This window comes from Polyodon spathula, chromosome 54 (genome assembly GCF_017654505.1).
Source record: "Polyodon spathula isolate WHYD16114869_AA chromosome 54, ASM1765450v1, whole genome shotgun sequence".
Lineage (NCBI taxonomy): Eukaryota > Metazoa > Chordata > Actinopteri > Acipenseriformes > Polyodontidae > Polyodon > Polyodon spathula.
In genome coordinates, this window is record NC_054587.1 from 921,147 (window position 1) to 944,788 (window position 23,642).

The window sequence follows — 23,642 nt, forward strand, 5'->3', positions numbered from 1 at the left end:
TGAAAAAGAAAGGTTGTGATAATGCCCAGGGAATAATTTTATACAGTCAGGTTTTTTACTACGGGAGCCCTTACACACCATAAAGTACGACAATGTAACTAAATACACAACTTAAAGTATTTGGAGTCACACAAATGTATTGGTAACACGTGGGTAAAGTGTGGTAACCGCTTGCCGAACTCCTCCAAGTTTGCCCACCCGCCCTCAGCAAAGATGGCTGGTTGAAGCCAAATATCCTTCCCATAATGCACCAGCTCTGTGGGCAACAGTCTGACTGAGTGCTCCCCATGGTGCTAATGCTCTGATAGTATGGTTACATACATTAATGTTACAGTAAACCTTGTCCATTCCAGAATTGTAAAACTACACCTAAAAAACAAGGTTTAATTGATTTAATAATGATTTCATAGAGGAAAGTGTAAGGTACTGCATGCAGGCAATAAAAATGCGCATTATAAATATCATATGGGAGATACTGAAATTGAAGAAGGAATCTATGAAAAAGACCTAGGAGTTTATGTTGACTCTGAAATGTCTTCATCTAGACAATGTGGGGAAGCTATAAAAAAGGCTAACAAGATGCTCGGATATATTGTGAAAAGTGTTGAATTTAAATCAAGGGAAGTAATGTTAAAACTGTACAATGCACTAGTAAGACCTCATCTTGAATATTGTGTGCAGTTCTGGTCACCTCGCTATAAAAAAGATATTGCTGCTCTAGAGAGAGTGCAAAGAAGAGCGACCAGAATTATTCCTGGTTTAAAAGGCATGTCATATGCAGACAGGCTAAAAGAATTGAATCTGTTCAGTCTTGAACAAAGAAGACTACGTGGCGACCTAATTCAAGCATTCAAAATTCTAAAAGGTATTGACAGTGTCGACCCAAGGGACTTTTTCAGCCTGAAAAAAGAAACAAGGACCAGGGGTCACAAATGGAGATTAGACAAAGAGAATTGTGAGGGTCTGGAATCAACTCCCCAGTAATGTTGTTGAAGCTGACACCCTGATCATCCTGGGATCCTTCAAGAAGCTGCTTGATGAGATTCTGGGATCAATAAGCTACTGACAACCAAACGAGCAAGATGGGCTGAATGGCCTCCTCTCATTTGTAAACTTTCTTATGTTCTTATTTAAAAATAAACAAACACCTTCATACTTGCTGGTGTTTCAGCATTCCAAGACACGAAGAATATTAAAAGAACGTTTTAAAAAAAATTAAACAAAATAGATTCAAAGCAGGAAGTTATTTCATAAGCAAAACTTCATTTGAATGCAGTTTCCCCATAGTAAAACATCTTTGGCCATCACTAGTAGACACCTTCCCTTGTTATTATAAATTCTGAAGCCAAGACGTCCGATTTCAGATCAAGTTGACCCTATTTTGCTGACCAGATAGTGCTGCCTGAAATGAAAAAAAGTATAACAGGATTAACTAGGTATTGTGTTTATTTATTTATAAGATTTTATATTTAGTAAATATGCACAGCTGAAAACCTGGTTCTAGTTTCGCACGCTGGGAGACTCACCCACTCGCAGCACAAATGAGAAGAGACTAGCATACAGGACTATCCATACTCTACATATGCAACTTGCATACAAATTGAAGTTTATCTGATTGTACCCACGATGAATGTAAAAGGTCTACAGGAGGCCAAGAATGTACGATGAATATTCACTGCAGATGTAGTGAGACAGACAGGACAGTCAGTGCATAAGAGTCGACACATTTAGAATGAAGATCAAGTCACTGCAAGTCTTTGAAAATTAACTCTTTATTATGACACAGCCGTTCACTTTGAGTTATTTTTTGCATTTATTCATTTTATGTGGTTTTTCATCTTAGCCCTCATTTTTCTCACTTCTGATCCACAGTCCGTTGAGAGAGGGTGGGGAATTATTTACAAAAAAGTCAGAATATTCACGTCAATATTCTACGGGTTTATGCTCTTCCCCAAAAGCTGTGATTTTTGACCCAGCTTTGTCTGTACAGCAGTTTTCTGTAGTGTTGCACATAGGATTTAAGGGAATAAACAGATCACTTCAGAAGACTTTCTTCCACAGCTCACAAGCCATTTCCCTTTACTCGCAGACAAATAAGGGTTCCTGAAACCTTGCCCCAACAAAAAATAAAAAAAGGAACAACCCTATACTGCCAAAGTTTGTTTTGAGGAATTAATGCAACATTCAGAATGCTGTTAGAGAAACCAACAGTTCACAACCTTTAATTATTAAATGAAGAGAAACCTACCAATAGCTGTCGAGGTTTGTCAAAAAAAAATACATCTTCTCCTGCAGCTCAGTTTGAAAGCACAATCACAGTTTAACAGGTCTGCCACATCAGCTTTCTGACTATGAACTCGGAGGTCTGTTACAAGAAGAGGCATCGCTGGCATGGTGAGCGGACAGCCCAGACTGCACTCTCCAGCGCAATAAGACACTAAAACGTGTATATGAAGCTGGACTTCGCCTCTAAAACGTTTTAAACTTGAGTTTCATTTTTGATTAGGACCCTATCTTTCATAATTCTCCTACTTGGTTCTAATTGGAGTAACAGGTGTGTAAACTCATGTTTAAAGGTCTTGATGAAGTAGGGTGGATATTTAAACAATATTTAAAGGGATGGCTGGTATTGTACGAAGAGAATGTAGATTTTTACATTGTCTGCATGGAGAACACGTTTCTTTCATTGTACTACAAAATGACAGTAACAGGTAGGACTTAATTACAGCAAACAAACTTCACGCATCAGACAGCTTGTGTCTTTAGATCACTTCCACCTGTATTAAACTCCTTGGAGCTGTTGAGGTGCCCTTCGGCCGAGCTGAAAAGGGCTTTTTTACAAAAAGGAGTGATTTTAGCTGCGTTTGGAATTGAAAAAGAAGCCATTCTGCGGACGCCTTGATCTGGTAAACGCAGAGAGATTGCAAGAATCGGTTTTCTCGTGTTTGCTGAGCGGATGGTGGAATGCTGTCTATGTCAGGTCACCAACAGCAGTACGATTAGCACCAATCTTGGACTGTCTAACGTTAGGTAAGGCGGTCTAAGGTTCATGTTTTAAAAAAAAAAAAAAAAAAAAATCAGCGACGATATACAAAAAGAACTACATCAAAAAGTAGTGAAGCATTACCAAAAAACTACAGGAAAAAAGACTTTCTGCTGAAGAGCATAATACAACCACACAAAACCCTATGGTAATATTCTTGACTTTTTTCCCCTCCCTTACACAAACCAAGGACTGAGCTTTCTCTTCCCTGAATCCTCCTGGTTCGTCTCTCGGTGATCCCCTGCAGGCAGACAGCCAGGCAGGCAGGACAGGCGGGCGTGTTCTCCCAGCTCAAACGGACTCTGAAGTTCTCAGTAGCTGAGCAGTTATTTCTCTGAATGCTCTCCACCCCCACCCCACCCCACACACACAACCAGCCCCACCCTTCTTGCTCATTTTCCCATTGCAATATTCCTGTGTGTCTCCTGGTTTTTCCCTGGATTTCCGCGGCTCAGTCATTGTAAATCCCTGTCTTCCAGGTACCGGTATTCGAAGGTGAACCCCTCCTTCTTGCGCTGCCCCCACTTCTCATAATCGAAGTAAATGTACGTCCCCTGTGAAGGAAAGTTGAAGAAAGGAAGTCAAACTCGCAGGTTAAAAGGGGACAAACTAGGCAGGGGGGCGGCATTTTTCTGGAGAAATAATACAAAACACACATATACACATTACCTAACTGCTAAACACCTATTTAACATTTATTAGATTTTAAAAATAAATAAATAACACAGAAAATCAGACTGAATATGACTGGTTTAGTGCAGAGATGTTCAACCTTTTAACAGTCCTGTTAGGTTTCGGGTCTATTTGACCAGGCTCTAGTTTCCAATTGGCTTAAATATTATTTTTCTGTACTATATTTGATGGCTTATCCCAAGCTGGGGGTCATGAACTTATCCACAAAAAACAGAGCATTTTGAGATGTCTATTTTTAGAACAGGTGCACAAATAAGATGTTTTGGGGTCACTGTGACCCCTGGCGTTTATCTGTGTAGATTTGTGTGCAGGAAAACAAGCAAACTTCTTTAAACTTGTATTTTATTATTATTATTATTATTATTATTATTATTATTATTATTATTATTATTATTATTATATTTGTATTGTTATCTCTGGAAATGGCTGCACCTGACTGGAGATATTTATAAACCAAACACAAATATATATATATATATATATATATATATATATATATATATATATATATATATATATATATATATATATATCTACAAGGCAGAGGCTAATTTTCTCTGTCAGTTTGCAACAGCATCTCGCTGGTAAAGACACTCCAGAATGAGAAGCTGGCAGTCAAAGAAGTTTTATCACTAAAAGAGCAGAAAGGAGTCAAACCTTTGCAAATAAAAACAGTTAATCAATTTAAGGCTGTTTAAAATTAGTCTGAAATTGCGTCCGGTCAATAAGACCCAAAACATAACACCTGTATCAAAATTCTGAACAGAACAGGAGGGTTAAAAGGAATTGTAGCGAATTGTTTGACGAATACCAAGTTCCCTAGTCTGTCTCTGGGTTATTCAGCATACACACAGCAAACATGTTGCCGTGTAGCTGTTTCTTACTCTCTGGTGTAATTCGCATAACTGTAACTGAACAAAACATCACTGGAACGGTCATTTCAGCAGCATCCGTCTGTAATTGTAATCTCGCACAGACCAGAACCGCTGGACAGAGGGAAGGAGAGAGGAGAGCGTACGGAGCGGGCTGACTAGTCATGCCGAGGCAGAACCACTTGACAGAGTTCTGAGATCACTGAACTGGACAAGCTCAGACGGGCTGTACAGCCTCCACTATTTAAACGTTCGTGTTATCCCTATTTATTGCACTAGTTCATGTATTCTGCTGCTATCCTGTATTCTGCTCTTTCCACTGTATTTAATGCACTATTTCATGTATTCTGCTGCTATCCTGTATTCTGCTCTTTCCACTGTATTTAATGCACTATTTCATGTATTCTGCTGCTATCCTGTATTCTGCTCTTTCCACTGTATTTAATGCACTATTTCATGTATTGTGCTGCTATCCTGTATTCTGCTCTTTCCACTGTATTTAATGCACTATTTCATGTATTCTGCTGCTATCCTGTATTCTGCTCTTTCCACTGTATTTAATGCACTATTTCATGTATTCTGCTGCTATCCTGTATTCTGCTCTTTCCACTGTATTTAATGCACTATTTCATGTATTCTGCTGCTATCCTGTATTCTGCTCTTTCCACTGTATTTATTGCACTATTTCATGTATGCTGCTGCTTTCATGTATTCTGCTGCTATCACTGTATTCTGCTCTATTCCACTGTATTTAATGTATTATGCATTGTATTTAATGTGTTATGTATCTCACGTATGATGCATTTCTCTGTATTTGAAGTATTATGGATTTTCTTCGTTACTGCATCTTCTTAAGCGCTTTGTGATGGTGTTCCCCTATGAAAGGCGCTATATAAAATAAAGATTGAGTGATTGATTGAGTGATTGATTGACTGAATAGTAGCCACGACACGGCCAGTGTGTTAATGAACAGCACCCCAGTTCTGCTGACCTGCTCAAACTCATCAGTGATGGTTTTGGGTTCTTCGTGTCTCTGAAACCACATCATGTACTTGGTGTGGAACCTCCAGGACTGCTTCTTCAGGGCTTTAGCTGCTAGATACTGAGCCTTCGTACCCTGGAGAGACAGAGATTAATGAGGGACAGACAGCTCCTTAACAGAGAGACAGGAAGCATTTAACACAGGGCTACCAGTGCCAGATAGTGAGCCTTCCTACCCTGGAGAGACAGAGATTAATGAGGGACAGACAGCTCCTTAACAGAGAGACAGGAAGCATTTAACACAGGGCTACCAGTGCCAGATAGTGAGCCTTCCTACCCTGGAGAGGGAGAGATTAATGAGGGACAGACAGCTCCTTAACAGAGAGACAGGAAGCATTTAACACAGGGCTACCAGTGCCAGATAGTGAGCCTTCCTACCCTGGAGAGACAGAGATTAATGAGGGACAGACAGCTCCTTAACAGAGAGACAGGAAGCATTTAACACAGGGCTACCAGTGCCAGATAGTGAGCCTTCCTACCCTGGAGAGACAGAGATTAATGAGGGACAGACAGCTCCTTAACAGAGAGACAGGAAGCATTTAACACAGGGCTACCAGTGCCAGATAGTGAGCCTTCCTACCCTGGAGAGACAGAGATTAATGAGGGACAGATACCTCCTTCTTAACAGAGAGATATAGACTATTGTCTCTCACACACACACACACAGTACAATATAAACAGCATTGGGTATTACACAGAGTCCCGTGTTTGAATGCAGTAGTATATAAACAGCATTGGGTATTACACAGAGTCCTGTGTCTGAATGCAGTAGTATATAAACAGCACTGGGTATTACACAGAGTCCCGTGTCTGAATGCAGTAGTATATAAACAGCATTGGGTATTACACAGAGTCCCGTGTCTGAATGCAGTAGTATATAAACAGCACTGGGTATTACACAGAGTCCCGTGTCTGAATGCAGTAGTATATAAACAGCACTGGGTATTACAGAGTCCTGAATGCAGTAGTATTACAGAGTCCTGTGTTTGAATGCAGTAGTATATAAACAGCACTGGGTATTACACAGAGTCCTGTGTTTGAATGCAGTAGTATATAAACAGCATTGGGTATTACACAGAGTCCTGTGTCTGAATGCAGTAGTATATAAACAGCATTGGGTATTACACAGAGTCCTGTGTCTGAATGCAGTAGTATATAAACAGCACTGGGTATTACACAGAGTCCCGTGTCTGAATGCAGTAGTATATAAACAGCATTGGGTATTACACAGAGTCCTGTGTTTGAATGCAGTAGTATATAAACAGCATTGGGTATTACACAGAGTCCCGTGTCTGAATGCAGTAGTATATAAACAGCACTGGGTATTACACAGAGTCCTGTGTTTGAATGCAGTAGTATATAAACAGCATTGGGTATTACACAGAGTCCTGTGTTTGAATGCAGTAGTATATAAACAGCATTGGGTATTACACAGAGTCCCGTGTCTGAATGCAGTAGTATATAAACAGCATTGGGTATTACACAGAGTCCTGTGTTTGAATGCAGTAGTATATAAACAGCATTGGGTATTACACAGAGTCCTGTGTTTGAATGCAGTAGTATATAAACAGCATTGGGTATTACACAGAGTCCCGTGTCTGAATGCAGTAGTATATAAACAGCATTGGGTATTACACAGAGTCCTGTGTTTGAATGCAGTAGTATATAAACAGCATTGGGTATTACACAGAGTCCCGTGTCTGAATGCAGTAGTATATAAACAGCACTGGGTATTACACAGAGTCCCGTGTCTGAATGCAGTAGTATATAAACAGCATTGGGTATTACACAGAGTCCTGTGTTTGAATGCAGTAGTATATAAACAGCATTGGGTATTACACAGAGTCCTGTGTCTGAATGCAGTAGTATATAAAAAGCATTGGGTATCAGACACATACACAGTACTGTACCTCCAGGTAGTAGAAGATAAAGAACAGGGTCTCTGTGGACAGGCGCTGGTAGAACTCCACAGAGTCCGAGTGTGGAGGAGGCACCTGGTGATGGTAAGGCGGGGTCGGGCAGGGGTTCCTCATCAGGTACTGCCTGGAAGAACCAACGAGAAAACGGGTCGAGGGTAAAACGACAAAGGAACACACCCCTTACAACAACCCCCTTCTACCCCCTTCTTAACACAGCAAACGCCTCTGAATCTCTATGAAATTGCCACATCAATGTACTTAACTCTCCTACTGCACAGCAGGTTTTGGGACTTGGGTAGTTCACACCCCCTAGTCTCGTATCTCTTAAAGCTCTTTGTGAGGGCGGTCCACTATGAAAGGCGCTGTATAGAGCTGGTTATTAACTGTAAGAGCAGAGTGTTTACCGTATCCTCTCAGAGTCTGAGGGGTGAGGCATGTGCATCCAGGCAGACTCCTGCATGGCTTGCTGGTACAGCTGTTCTTTGGAGAGGGGCACTGGCCCCAGCGGACACACCCCCAGCGAGGGAGGGATGTTCACCTCCGAGAGCTGGGTCTGCGGGGGCACAGCCGGGCCACCGGGGGGCGCTGTGGAGCTGGAGAACAGGTCTGGGGAGGAAGAGGGGGACAGCGGTGAGCTTGGGAGGAGTGAGGGGGGCATCTAGGTTACACATGCTTTCAGATGCACTCCAAGACATTTTAGGCAAATCTGAACTTTGTAGAGAATTCTGAAATTACTTCTTGCAAACGGTAACTTTACCAGATGGATCAACCTGGTAAAAATGACAAGATTTTGAAACGTTACTCAAATCTTTTACATGGATGCCCGTTCACATAATATAAACCTTCATAAAACCTCAGCTGCAAAAATCAAATGCAATCTCTGCTTAATCTCAGAGGTCGTAACTATAGTCTTCACGCAGAGGCAAACTTCAAAACGGACCAATTTTCAAAAGACCTAAATTTAAGAAGCTTGACAATTTTCAATTAGTACAGAGAATCTCTAAAAGTAACACCGAGTCGGTTTTGGTATCTCTAGGGCAGAGTTTCATGCTAAAAGCAAGCTCAACAATTCAGTGTTTTAATCAACGTCAGAAGCAACAGTTCAATCGTTGCATCTCAAATCAACGTCGCTTAACTTTTTTAAGAAGTCGGAAGCAGACTGAAGGACCAACTGCCAAGCATGGAGGCACACCCTACCTCGGTCTGTGAGGCGCAGTGAAGGGATCTGCTCTTCCAGTCCTGACCCCAGAGCTGCTTGTTCAGCCACTGATTTCAGAGAGGTCAGTGGTTCTGGAGGCTGAAAGAAACGGATCACTTATATTTGAGCATCAAAAGAAACGGATCACTTGTATTTGAGCATCAAAAGAAACTGATCACTTGTATTTAAATAAAATTTACAAGGTGTGATCGAAAAACTGTTCCAGAGCAGGCGCAGTGACTTTTTATCGTGCTGATTAACAATTCTCATCACGAAGATGCTGCTGAGTGATCTGTCGATCCCGGGCAGGTGTTGTGACTCTTGGTCTCCCGGTTGGCGGCCTGTCATTGACAGAGTGTGTCTGGTTATACCGTCTCCCAGGTTTGAAGCTGCTGGCTGGGAGAAACGAAGACTGAGAGCCACAGCCCGCTGCCCCCGTCCAGCCTCCAGCGCGCCGATCGCACGAAGGCGCTGCTCTCTCGACAGACGTGGTGTATTGGGTTTTTCTCTGTGATTTTCTTTATTGCTTTTATTCAAGCTTGAAATTCAGCAGCTGAAATCGCTCCACATCCAGCGTCCAATCAACTGGCTCACTAATCAGGTGATTAAGAGCTTCAGTCTCTCAAGCGTGTCACGGGCGAGGATGAACGATCGAGGGATAAAAACCAAAAACATTTCGTCAGTGTCCATCATTTATAAACCTTACTATTTCCGAAAACAAATGTGTGTTATAATAGTGCTAAGTTTCTTTTGATGCTCGGTATACAAGACTGGCAATAATAAACGACCCTGCAGAATTTACATAGAAAATAGAAACAGAAGCACTGGTCTCCGATAGCTACCTTGATCTCTGGCTGTGAGTAGTTCAGAGGTCCGTTCAGCAGGTTCTGGCTCGGTTTGGTCTCGCTGAAACTGGGGCTGGGCGAGCTGGGAGGGTTGATGGGCATCTGGACCAGTAAACTGGAGTTTGAACTGGAACCAGTCACACTGGATAACTGGGAACCACCGACACTTTCCTTCCTGATAGGGAACACACATATCGGTGTTTGTGAACCAAATCAGAAATCATTCAGCCAAACCCTCCTGCAATCAGAGCTCCCCTCAATACAGGAGCATATTCAAATGTCACTTTTCTATTGATGTAGTTCTTCCATACTTCTCTCTTAAAGATACATAATACAATGACTTCAGTGCTAAGTTCGTGCAAAAAGCTGCATGAACTCCTAAGAAACAGGCTTGTAACCAGGAGGTTCAAATCCCAGCTCAGCCACTGACTCGCTGTGTGAGAGACCCTGGGCGAGTCACTGAACCTCCTTGCGCTGCGTCTTTGGGGTGAGACGCTGTTGGAAGCGACTCTGCAGCTGATGCATGGCTCACACACCCTAGTCTCTTGTAAAGCGCTTTGTGATGGTGCTCCGCTATGAAAGGCGCTATATAAAAATAAAGATTATTATTATTTAATAATAAACCTTGAGATTTGATATCAGGACAGAGGGAAGGAGACACTTCTTCACAGAGTGGCGAGTCTGAAATGGGTGACAATTCACTTGGATCCTTCAAGACCCAACTTGACGAAGCTCCGAGTTTTGTATTACTTTAGTATAAATACATGTTAATTTGGATTCATATGTTGTTTTTTTCTGACTTTATGTGAACGAAAAGACACAAATACGCCCGTTTTCTCATTGGAAATAGTGAGATTTTGAAATTTACCTGTCCTGGTCACAAAAGTAAAGTTTGTGGGGAATAATAGCCATTTTCTATACTTTTGAGGCATAAGCAATTAGGAAATAACACTTACTACCCAGGAACAGAAATTGTGTTACATAGTGATATCTATCCAGCATTAACTTATAACAGAGAGCCTCACTGCTCAAATTCCTGATCAGATAATACCCCTCAACCAGTTCTGGACTGAAATCAAATTACCCTGCTACATTCCCCATTACTCAGCTTCTTAACTACGTCCCTGACAGCAGAGTGGTTGATCGGTACTCACACTGCACTGGCTGGAGTGCTGTGTGAGCCAGGCTGGCTGCTCTGTGATTGGCTTGTGCTACTGAGGGCAGAGTCCTGGCTGCTGTCAGCCACCACCGCACTGTAACCTGCAAGAGACACGGTGGAACAGAACACATTCAAACGTATTATTAAAATTGTTCATTCAAAATTAAAAGAGCAACGAACCAGGACGTTGCGTTCTAAAACACTAAACTGCTACAGAACAAGGTTTTGGCGATTTCAAAGTGCTGCAAACATGCAGAAAGACACTTTGAAGCGAACTGGTTTTTATTTCCCCCTCTATCTCTCTCCCTTTAAACCTTACTGGTGGTAACCGAATAGCCAGCTGTTCAAATTAGCGAAGCGCTGCTAGAAACGAACGCAGTGGAAATTAATAAGCTGAATCAGGTTAGAGACGGATCGAATTGCAGGTTCAAATAGAATCAGGGGAGATCAATGCTCGTTGCTTGTGAACTCGATCAAGATATGAAGGGTTAAAAAGAAACGGCTTCCTTTGGGAATTAGCGTTTGATTACGAAAGCGAATAGGCTCATGTTTAAAAAGGCACATCACGCGATCAAAATATAAAACTGGAAAACCAGAAGCCATAATCATGAGAGATTGCGCTAAAAACGTGACTGATTGAGTTGCACAGCAGGTGCGATTTATGGAAACAGTCACCAAAAAAAAAAAAAAAAATTAAAGCATTTGCATAGGAATTCGCTGAGAACGACCGCTCTCGCAAAAAAAAAAAAAAAAAAAAAAAAAAAAAAATCTATAAAAAGAAACGCCTCCACAGCTTCACTCACTTGTGGCGCCATTCTGTTTCTGCCCACTAGGTGGCCTCCCGGGAATCCCGCTGAAGCTGCCTGTGCTGTTGCTGCTGGCGCTCCTCTCCCTCTCTCCAGCAGCATCCCCGGGGGCCGAGCTGCTGCTGCTGCTGCTGCTCCCAGACCCTCCGTTACTGCTCCCGCCTCCGGGGGCGCTGCCAACAGGCCCATGCCCCCCCGAGGGCGCCCCCATCATGGTATTACTGTTGGAATTGGAGCTCCTGCCGATCAAGCCGACGTTCCCCGAGGCGGCAGCCTGGGCGTAGGGTGTGGGGGGGTTGGCCAGGCCCCCCAAACCCATGGAGCTCAACCCGCCCATCCCCGTGATGTTACCGAGACCCAGGCCAGCCAGCTGAGCCAGACTGGAGCCCGAGACGGACTTCCCCAGCCCTAAACCCAACCCCAGACCCAGACCCGAGCCTCCGTTGCCCCCGCTATTCCCGATTATGCCCGGCTGCATGTTGGAGGACATGAGGCTGCCGTGAGACCTCATGATACCGCTGCCGACACCACCCAGGCTGGCCATGGCGGTTGAAATGCTGTTGGTGTTGGCGCCCCCTGCTGCCGAGTTTGAGAGCATCATGAGGGACGAGGGGCTGTTGAGGGAGTGGGAGGGGGAGGAGGAGGAGGAGGAGGAGGAGGAGGAGGAGGAGGCTGTGGTGGGGCTTGCTGTTTTGGGGTTCTGGGTGCTGAAAGTGTGGGACAGGGAGCTCGAGGTGATGATGTTTCCCAGCAGGCTGCTGCTGCTGCTGCTGCTCCCGGTGCCCCCTACAGGAAACAGGGCGCTACTGCTGTTGCTGCCGTTTCCTCCTCCCCCTGCTGTGATGACAGCGCCAGCGCTGGAGCCACAACTGGGGATACTGGTACTGCTGCTGGTGCTGCCGTTCTTTACTGGGGACTGCGGGGGGGGGGAAAAAAGAGAGCGAGACTGTGAGGTGCTATGGGAAGAAGGCACCTATGCTGGACGAAACGTATTAGTTGGGAAGTAGAGCTGAAATTTGATGCTCTGCGCCAGGCCCCTCAAACTCAGTCCTGGGGACCCCCCTGCTGTGGCTGCTGGTTTTCAATCCAACCAAGCTTTCAATTATGGAACCAGACCCTTCAGTGAACTGATAACGTACCTAATTTACTTATCAGCTGTCACAGTGGCAGATTTCAAGTTAGCCAAACCTGTGATAAGCAACTTGAACAGCAGCTGTTTAAGAGCTGAAAACAAGTGACAAAAAGGTCTAATTAAGCAAATTATCAGTTCAACGAAGGGTCTCGTTCAGTAATTGAGGGCTGGGTTGGAATGAAAACCAGCAGCCACAGCAGAGGGGTCCCCCAGGACCGAGTTTGAGGGGCCCTGCTCTGCACCAAGAAACTTTAAAAAAAAAAGCAACAATTTGAATTTTTATATTCTACCATAAAATTATATTTAAAAAAAAATATATAATAACAACTGCCTGGCCACTTTATTAGGATCTGAACCCAGTATCTGTTTGGGTCGCAGTCTGCCCTGATCAGAGCCTTGAGGTGACACAGAATGCACAAGGTGCTGGAAGGTCCTCTCAGGTCATTAATACCTGAGCAGAGAGGCAGGCAGAGGATCATGATGACGCATCCATCACTCAAATACTACCACACACTAGGGGCTGTGAGAGATGCCTGCAGTCTTGGAGTGGGGGGGTCGCCACCAGCGTACAAGTGCAGCGATGTGGAAGTAAACTATGGCTTTCTAGAGCAATCAAGGGACCCAGCCCCACACCAAGGCAATCCAACAGGCAAAGACAAAGTCTTACAAAGTGACCAGACAGTGGATTACAATATACATGCAAGAATCCTATTTTAGGTTTCGACTTCTTTCAAAATATCTAAAAAAATTGGGAGGCTTTCTGGTTGGATAACCCCTGGGAGTGAGTCTAATCTGTTCAGGGCGTCATTCATTTGAGCGCAAGGCGGTGTGCACTTGCCAAGTCTAAAACAGGTAAAGAATGGAGCGAAGGAGCTTCTCATCTTTACCTGACTGATTTCGCTGTCCGTCGAACGCCCTCGCTTCTTATCGTCTTCAGAGTTCTCCTATTAAAAAATCAATCAATCAGTCAATAATCATCACGACGACATTATGAATGGTTTGATTAGGTGTTAATTACTGATCCCCGGAGCCAGCATCGCAGCCGTTGTGTGGAACGATGCGCTGGGGAGGTAAGCCGATCCCTGGAGCCAGCATTACACTTCAGCAATCAAACACCAGACAGAAGGATCTCCACATCACCAGATGGAAGGGAACGCAAGTGGATGGAGATGCAGACGAATCGCATTAGTGTGCTTGTAAAGCTTAGTTTGGTGCTTATCTTGGCGAGAGCAGAGTTCAAATCAGCATGGCGTTTTAACATCTACTCTCATGTAATGGAAATCACTACTGGACTAAAACGAACAAGCGTGTTGTTAAACCCCGCCCCTGCACGCGGACGGGTTCTCTCTCACCGTGGTGCAGTTGGCTGGACTGGGAGGAATGGGAGAGCTGGAAGTTGTAGAAGTAGGCGTGCTGCTCGACTGGTTGAATATTTCATCCTCCATGTGAGAGACGCCCGGAGGAGAGGTAGCCACCAGGGGCAGAGCTGGAACCAAAACAGACAATCGTCATCAAACACAGTCTAAATATGGTGCAGCTGCCTGGTTTAACAGAGAATCATTTAAAAAAAAAGCAGCACAGACAGGGAGATTCATCACATTGTTTTGCGTGGTTTTCAATTCTACTTAAATGCTGCATTGGTATACTACAAAGGCACAGCTCCCTTCAGTTCACCCAATCGTTCTAGTATGAAGAATAAAGTGTTTTGTTTTATATAATCTGTATGAATTAATTTTGTTCGTTTCATCTTAACATAATGACCACCTGATCCCATCGCAAATCAAGCACGACAATCAGACTCCTATTGCACAGCAGTATCATCCATTCCAGGTTTTACTACCAGCTTGATCAGCCCCCAGTGTGCACAGGCGTGTCATTAAATTCACAGTAAAGCCAGGAATGGACTGGACTGCTGCAAAATCAATTTCTTACCATTCCCACTAATTCACTGCAATTCCTTTCACGAACATAACACAACTGTAAAAGCTGTACACGTGTTTGACAAGGTGTATAAATGTTTGCTTAGCAAAGCCCGCGTGGTGAAAGGAACTGGTATTGATTACAAGGGAACTGATCCCGAGTTCCTGCTTCAGTATTTCAAAACAGAGAACCGGCCGCTGTGGCGAGTGGCGTTAAAAACACTATCGAATTAAAGAAAACCCACAGCTCGCGTCTCAGAAACCGCAGAACGGGAAAATTTTGCCTTTACGGGCGATTTGATTGGATGGGCAATAATTCTTCCACCAATCAGTCTGGCATACAGCGGGTGATCCCGGCCTCTGACAGACCGGTGTGCAGCACAGGGCAAGAAACGCTGGGCATGGGAAAGCGCGTGTCGGAATGTCAAAGTGAACAGGAGGATGGCAGCGAGTGACGAAGCCAATTTATCTGGATGCGAGCAGAAACTCCGAGGCTATGTAAACTGTATAATCAGTTCTGCGCCGTATAAAAATCGGTTGATTTTGCAACTGCTTGCCAATCTCTTAACTAGTTTTAAATTTAAAAGCATTTTTTGTTGTTTCGGCTTTATTAAAATGTTTTCACACATGGCAATTACCGTGATCACTCTGCTGTGTTACATTAGTGAACAGGAGCTACGTTTTAAAACTGACATCTAGTACAAGTGTACTGCAGCTACGAATCCTTCCCAGTTAAGAACTCTGGAACGACAATGCTGCAACTCATTTTGAGAAGGACGGCTTTTGTTTTTATCCAAGTTGCTGCAAACATGTACGCGAATGTTTCTGAAATCAGATACGCAAACCAAAAAAAAAAACGGTGGCTTTGTGAACGCGCCAAGTGAAAAAACGCCCGGCCGAAACTTCCCGCCATATGGTACGTCACTGGCTAGGGAAAAACCCAGTTGAAAGCCAGCGTGTGTGTGTTTTGCGATCCGCGAGCGGCGGGGCGCGGTGATCAGCAACATGAGAAGAAGCGGAGGAGCGGTGCGTACGAATGTCTTCCAGGTCGATGTCATCGTACAGGAACTCGTTCTCCTCGAAGTCGGGATCCTGCGAGGAGTCCACGTAGTATTCCACATCGTCCTTGATCTTGCGGATGGAGTCAACCTGGATGGAGTCGTTGTCCAGCATGCGCAGGATCGTCTCCAGCATGCAGATGTGGTGCCGGTGCTTCTCAATGAACCCCTTCAGCTCCTCGATGCGCTCCTGTTTGAGAAAGAGCACAGGCCTTCGATGAACGGATGCTTTTTAAAAATCACTCACGCCCCTAAGAACATTCTGCTCCCACTTTTAGTGACCCCATTTGAAAAAACGTTGGTGTGTTTCTTTATTTGCACCTGCGATTCCTACTAGGTAGAAAAATAAAAAAAAAAAAGAGGAAGGGCTCTAGTCGTTTTTTTTTCTCCGGAAAAAAACGACTTTTGGTGGCCGAGTGAGTCCGACAGGAGCCGAATGTTGATGTGTAGCGATTCGTTACTTTTTTGTGCAACTGCAAAAATGATTTCAATTACTGCTGAATAATAACCAATTACAAAACAGCACCGTAATTTTGGTAAACTGGAACTGGAATTAGAATTGACCACCGGTCTGGTCTCAAACAGCCCGTTAGCCACTGAAATAATTAACAGTGCGACCACCTCCAGCACTCCTTGTGTCCTACAGTAATGTGCATATGGAAGAGACTATGAATATATACAGAGTATTACAATATATTACTTCACACTGTATAGTTACAGTACATAACAACACCAAAATCTACGCATTTAACTTGAATATTTCTGATAGTTTAAACGTAGGCGATTCTAAGCTTTCCAGGTTTTAATCAAGTTGAAATGTTTATTTACAAGCCCTAATGCCTTCAACTACAGATCTGGGTGACGGTTCTGCATCACCTAGAACTTTAGGAGCATATGAACATAACTTAGATTGAACTGCTCATCATGTAATCAAAGAAACTACACAATGGCATCACAAAAGTCTATTTTGAAAGGTCGCACTTTTCACTTTGTCAGTAGCCCCATGCACTACAGGGATAACACAGACATAAAAGAGACAGCTGCTTCTGCATCCAGCGCTCAAAGAACATCACAGACATCTGCAGAGCTGATGTTACAGCAATAAAATAACGACTCGGATCGCATCAGTACGCACGACTATGAACAGAGATGTGATCAATACAGCGAACAACGGGTGGGGCTTGGCTGGAGAGGCAGTGCTGAGTGTCCTTTTAAGATGCACTGCCTTTTAAACCTGCTTTACCCTGGGAAAAAGTATTTGCATAGTTAAAGTGCTATGAAAGGGTTGTTATTTCCTGGTGCAGACACACACACACACACACAGAGGGAACGGGACTCACGTCTTTGTCTCCTTTCTTTTTCCTCGTCTGCACAGACAGGGACTCCACTTCGCTCTCAAACTGGTCCACCTGCATGTTGAGCGTGTCTATCGTGTTCTAGAGAGGGAGAGAGACCAACAAAGCTGTCAGGCTAATAATTCTGCACCTTAAAAAACGAGGGGGGGGGGGGGGGGGGGGGTTTAAAAAAAAGCGTTACCACAAAAATGAGGATCATTCAACACAGTGGTCACCAATGACAATGTAACTGAATAAGCAACAAATAAATTTAACCCTTTGCAGTCCTGTGTCGGACTTTACAGTTTTCCCTTTCCTGTTCGACATCAAAAAGACGACAAGCGCAGGTCTCCAGTCATTTATTTCTCCTGAAAAAGCCGGGAAAACCTTTCAACGGCCCGAGTGAGACCGATAGGAACCGAATGAAGCACTACAGAGATAACTGTGACATAAACAAAGGAGACAGCTGCTTCTGCGTCCAGCGCTCAAAGAATATCAGACATCTGCAGAGCTTTCTGAGATGTTACAGTAATAAAATTAGGACTTGCACGGCATTATTGAGGAGTTTGGCGATAAAAACGAGCGATCAGTAGCAGCACAGTCTCTTACCACAGCGTCTCACCCCACAGACTTGAGCACAAGGAGGTTCAGTGACTCGCTCGGGGTCTCACACAGCGAGTCAGGGGCTGAGCTGGGATTTGAACCCGGGTCCTGCTGGTTACAAACCTGTTTCTATAACCACTAGACCAGACAGCCTCCTCAGAGGTCATGTGTGAGATGTCACCTCTTAGGAGGGAGGACCACATAACATGGGTATGGGTCACACTATATTATCACAAACTGGTTTTGGACAGAAACGCGGGCCAACTTCAAGACACCCGGTTAAATTGCGGTCGGGCACTTCTAAAGCACAGACCTGGTTTATCTGTGAAAATGTATTCTCAACACAGTGTGTGTGTGTACAAAACGAAGGGATGGTTATTTCAGTGCTGCTGCTGACTCACAGTGAGCCACTGCCCCACTTCCTCCTTCTCTTTCTGTGCTGGGTCCACCTTCAGAGCCAAGCCCAGCCCCTCCTTGGAATAGGCCTTGGTCTTCGTCTCCCGCTCCACTACCTTGAAACGCTCCATTTGCTGAGAGAGGGAGAGGGATAGTGAGAGAGAGGAGAAAGAGGGGAGAGGAGAGAGCACGAGGGAGAGAGAGAGGGAGAGAGAGAGAGGAGAGGAGAAAGAGGGGAGAGAGGAGAGAAAGCGAGAGGAGAGGGAGAGAGAGCGAGAGAGGGGGAGGGAGAGAGAAGGAGAGAGAGAGCGAGAGAGCACGAGAGGGAGAGAGGAGAAAGAGGGGAGAGCGAGAGAGGGGAGATGGGAGAGAAAGCGAGCGAGGGGGGAGAGAGTGAGAGAGGGGAGGAGAGAGCAAACACGTTACACAAACAGACTCTCTTCAGTTTATGGATTCTCTATCACAGTGCTGACAATGGAAAATGTAGCAGTGTACCCTCAATCTTATTTCATATATATATATATATAGATATAGATATATATATTTTTAGTTCTCAAAGAGGGGTGTTGGGACCCCCTTGGGGAGTCACATAAATGTTTCATGGGGGGGGGTCACAAAGCATCACATCAAAAGCAGGCAGACTATAAATATGAATTGAATGAATTTAATAAAACCCCTGGAAATCGAACGCCCAGGTTTTACATAAAAGATTTTGCATTGAATGCATATTTTCAAAAAGGTCATCACCTGGTATCTTGACAGCAGTTCAAAAAATCACTGCAATTCAATAACGTCCTAGACCCGTCTCTTACCGTTTCTATCAACTTTCGATTCTCCACTAGCTGCCTCTTGTCTTTTATCTCATTGGATGCCACCCACGTCTTAATTTGGTCCCGTAATCTCTAAAAGAAGGGGAGACGGCGAGGTCACTGAAGCGGAAAACAGCTCCTCACTGCCATAGAGAGCTAGCCCAGTCCTTTCCTGGTCTAGCATGGTAAAAAAAAAACTACTTTTCACCAATATAATCTATAATTCAAGCCCCTTTAATGGCAAGTGATGGGATTAAGACCCCCTGTTTCACAGTGTGAAGGTAACAAGATCAGGGGTTTCAAATTCAAAGGGAAACCAGGACTGGACCAGACTGCTATGCAATGGGAGTCTTATTACTGCCATCATCTCCTCAGTAATATAAACCAATACAACTATAAGCTGGTCCGGGTTCAAACTACCTGCCCACACCCCCAGTCTCACAGTACACAACTACACACCAATCCACGAATGCTTAGGGTTAGTTTTTTTAATTCCTCACCTGTAGTTTTTTAATTTCCTTTTTGAGATCAGCCTCATACTTTTCTTTCTTTCCTTTTTACACCACCAATGTGAATGCTTAGGGTTAGCTTACGATTTCCTCCCTGTCCCCCGGCAAAAAATTCCTTTTTGAGATCAGCCTCATACTTTTCTTTCTGATTTGCATTCGCCGGAGTATCAAGTTGTGACGGTAAGGAACCCCGTGGGAGAGAAGAGATAGACAGAGACTGATCACCTTGAGCCCTCTCGGTTAGCTCCTCTAGAGTCTACGATGAGCTCTATCGGCAGTCTGCTCAAGTTATTCTCCTCAACTTAGACTTTGGGGCCTCTGGAGGCGTCCGCTTGATCACACGGGGCGCCTGGCCTCTAGGATCAGCCGCTGAAGCCAATGCGATGAGCTCTCCGGAATCCACAGCGAAGCCGGACAGTGTGTGAACCCCAGCACCATAGCTTTCCTGGCTGTAGTCTTTATTTATTTATTTATCAAACTGCTTTATCTTTCTCTAAACATCGTGTGTGTATATTTTTTGATTGTGTACTGCGCTTGCAGAGCCCCTGTCCGGAAAGTTTTAAGGTGTCTTTACATCATCAGTGGGTAACAAATCTGCAACACCTGCTCATCTGGACTAATTAAGCCAGTAACTGATTCAATTAAGTAACTGAGAGATTGGCTGAAACGAAAGCCAGAAGCCACAGGGGCTCCCCAGGACCAGGGCTTGAGCCCCCTTGCCTTAAAGCGGGTTGAGGGTGGGGGCAAGCCTTGCCAGGTTTCTTACCTTCTGCCAAATATCTTCAAACTGTTCAACACCTTCTGTGACTTTCTTGAGACATCTATCTATTTCACCTGATAAAAACAGGCACAGGGGGGTTAATCACGCCATGAAGGTCTGGAACCACATGCAATTTCAAACTAATTTTAAAACAGCCTTAAATTGATTAACTGTTTTTATTTGCAAAAGGTTCGACTCCTTTCTGCTCTTTTAGTGATAAAACTTCTTTGACTGCCAGCTTCTCATTCTGGAGTGTCTTTACCAGCGAGATGCTGTTGCAAAACTGACAGAGAAAATTAGCCTCTGCCTTGTAGATATATATATATATATATTTGTGTTTGGTTTATAAATATCTCCAGTCAGGTGCAGCCATTTCCAGAAATAACAAAAAGCCATAAAATATTATACAGAAAATGAAAAAAAAAAAAACAACATCTAAGCCAATTGGAAACTAGAGTCGAGTCAAACAGACCAGAAAACCTAACAGGAGGGTTAATGCAAACTGGTAATAGCAGCTCCAGAACTGCTTAATACAAGTGAAGGACTGGTGGATTTGGTTTCCAGTTTAAACTTTTGAAGGCTGGCTCTGTGTTTGAAGGTGTGGGGGCGGTGCGTTACAGTCAGAACTTGAGACGAGACTGACCTTGCAGTTTCCTCTTATCGGCCATGACGCTCGCACTAGGAGAATGTCTTCATACCTTCAGACACACTGAACGCAGCTGGGCAAAAAGACAAAGACAAAAGAGCAGGTTAACTTTGAGAATGCATACTTCACTGCCGCTCGCAAAAATCAGGAAGCCGCTCGCAGCCAATAACAACGGCGGACTTCTGATCAGAAGCGTCAACTAGCGGACCGGCTGGCAAACAGTAAAGGCAGAACTAAAACTCTCCTGCGGTGCCCGGAGGGAACGCGCGTTCAGCTTCGTGGCTCTGGCTCTTTGGAACTCTCTCCCAGCTCTGGCGAGTTTCGCTCCCACCGTCGCTCGCCTCAAATCAGCTCTCCAGACCTGCCTGTTCTCTCTTCATCTCCGTGCTCTTTAAACCTGTTCTCTGCTATTAGCTGCTGTGTTGCTGCTACTAGTGCATGTATTCTGCTCTTTCCACTGTATTTAATGCACTATTTCATGTATTCTGCTGCTATCCTGTATTCTGCTCTTTCCACTGTATTTAATGCACTATTTCATGTATTATGCTGCTGTCCTGTATTCTGCTCTTTCCACTGTATTTAATGCACTATTTCATGTATTCTGCTGCTATCCTGTATTCTGCTCTTTCCACTGTATTTAATGCACTATTTCATGTATTCTGCTGCTATCCTGTATTCTGCTCTTTCCACTGTATTTAATGCACTATTTCATGTATTCTGCTGCTATCCTGTATTCTGCTCTTTCCACTGTATTTAATGCACTATTTCATGTATTCTGCTGCTATCCTGTATTCTGCTCTTTCCACTGTATTTAATGCACTATTTCATGTATTCTGCTGCTATCCTGTATTCTGCTCTTTCCACTGTATTTAATGCACTATTTCATGTATTATGCTGCTATCATGTATTCTGCTCTTTCCACTGTATTTAATGCACTATTTCATGTATTATGCTGCTATCCTGTATTCTGCTCTTTCCACTGTATTTAATGCACTATTTCATGTATTCTGCTGCTATCCTGTATTCTGCTCTTTCCACTGTATTTAATGCACTATTTCATGTATTCTGCTGCTATCCTGTATTCTGCTCTTTCCACTGTATTTAATGCACTATTTCATGTATTCTGCTGCTATCCTGTATTCTGCTCTTTCCACTGTATTTAATGCACTATTTCATGTATTCTGCTGCTATCCTGTATTCTGCTCTTTCCACTGTATTTAATGCACTATTTCATGTATTATGCTGCTATCCTGTATTCTGCTCTTTCCACTGTATTTAATGCACTATTTCATGTATTATGCTGCTATCCTGTATTCTGCTCTTTCCACTGTATTTAATGCACTATTTCATGTATTGTGCTGCTATCCTGTATTCTGCTCTTTCCACTGTATTTAATGCACTATTTCATGTATTATGCTGCTATCCTGTATTCTGCTCTTTCCACTGTATTTAATGCACTATTTCATGTATTCTGCTGCTATCCTGTATTCTGCTCTTTCCACTGTATTTAATGCACTATTTCATGTATTCTGCTGCTATCCTGTATTCTGCTCTTTCCACTGTATTTAATGCACTATTTCATGTATTCTGCTGCTATCCTGTATTCTGCTCTTTCCACTGCCATGCCTAACCACATTGTCGACAGGAGGCCTGTGAAACTTGCATCAGGGTGCTGTCATAAGGAAGCAGATATTAATTCAAACGCTGTACCTGATTCTTTGTAAAGTGTGCCTGTGGGGAAAGCATTCTCACAGCCTCCGTTGCAAAACATACCTTTGCTAAAATTTGCAACTAAGACCACTAACGAATGGATCACCTTCGGGAGACCACTGGCGAAGCAGGTTCGTGTCAAACCGGACAGACCTGCTCCTGCCTGCAGCACGATCACACTGTCAGAAATAGATCTTCAAGGGAACAAAACAGCTTTCGGGAGGGGGTGGCTTGAATGATTTAAAACTCTCAAGCTGAACCCCAATCAATTTAATTAAAACAGACCTTACTAAGGGCAAGGGCGGAAACAGAGGTACAAGGGCCCTGGAACTAGGGGTGCAGTACCTTGTCTTTGCCCGGCTTCCATCATATCCTGGGGTTACAGTTTTGTTCAATGGCTTTCGTGCTGTATAATATATAAAACTCACTTTGAAAACGGTTCCAGATCCACCTTATTCCATAGCTGTTTCATCCATTCCTGGTTTTACCACAAGCTTGACTAGTGAGTGTGCATCTGTAACCAGCTCGGGTGAGTTATTAACGAGTCGCGCTTCCTTTGAAACCGAGAAAGGATTGCATTCAGCGGACACACATGCAAGCTGCCCAATGCACACAACGTTAAATGCAATATTTAATCCGACACCAGCACAGATCGAGGCTGGAAAGGGGGGGGAAACGGCAGCCTGTTTTGCAAAGCAGCTTTCAAACTGGTGTAAAGCTGAGCTTGAAATGCGACGGGGGAGAACAGAGAGGGAAAGAGACATGCAAAAAAAAAAAAAAAATCACACACACCTTTTTTTTTTGCACTTAAAACATAAAAGCATTAGCATTCCCACCCCAGACTCTACAAATCTACAATCAACACAGAACCACACACTAATATATATATATATGCATTGCAACGTATATATATATATAATACTAGTTGTTTTTATTTTTAGGGGGGTAGTTTTTTTTTTTTTTTTTTTTTTTTTTTTTTTTTAGTGCAAACCCCCCCCCACTAATAAAAAAAAAAAAAAAAAAATAATATATAGAATATCTGTTACTTGTTAAAAATGGCTTTTCTGCACACATTGCACCCGCTTCATACTGCGAGAGACACACGCGTTTTAAAGAAGCGATCAGACGGAGAAGTTTAACCGTGGGAAAATACCTTTTGCTGGGAGGGGCAATCTTCGCTATCTCGCCTA

The 23,642-nt window shown here is 43.7% G+C and overlaps 1 protein-coding gene across 1 annotated transcript; it reads right to left on the minus strand.

The window, feature by feature from the left end:
• Positions 1 to 1,754: 1,754 nt before the first annotated feature.
• On the minus strand, positions 1,755 to 22,901 carry LOC121307248 (CCR4-NOT transcription complex subunit 3-like). The gene is made up of 18 exons (XM_041239399.1): positions 22,881 to 22,901; positions 20,740 to 20,815; positions 20,078 to 20,170; positions 19,328 to 19,377; positions 18,831 to 18,920; positions 18,024 to 18,152; positions 17,026 to 17,121; positions 15,662 to 15,875; positions 14,061 to 14,194; positions 13,596 to 13,652; positions 11,574 to 12,492; positions 10,766 to 10,871; positions 9,609 to 9,786; positions 8,766 to 8,865; positions 7,973 to 8,174; positions 7,560 to 7,692; positions 5,600 to 5,725; positions 1,755 to 3,597 (listed from the first exon to the last, which is right to left on the minus strand). Exons 2-18 carry the CDS (start codon positions 20,762 to 20,764, stop codon positions 3,499 to 3,501), a joined length of 2,751 nt encoding a protein of 916 aa, XP_041095333.1. The 5' UTR covers positions 20,765 to 20,815; positions 22,881 to 22,901; the 3' UTR covers positions 1,755 to 3,498.
• Positions 22,902 to 23,642: the final 741 nt, after the last annotated feature.

Excerpts from the sequence above, each read along its gene's own strand:
- LOC121307248 (XM_041239399.1), bottom strand. The coding sequence starts at position 20,764 with ATGGCCGATAAGAGGAAACTGCAAG. Across the intron at positions 20,171-20,739 it reads CGATAAGAGGAAACTGCAAG|GTGAAATAGATAGATGTCTC; the intron begins GTCAGTCTCGTC and ends TGTTTTTATCAG. Across the intron at positions 19,378-20,077 it reads AAACCTGGCAAGGCTTGCCC|AGAAAGAAAAGTATGAGGCT; the intron begins CCACCCTCAACC and ends TGTAAAAAGGAA.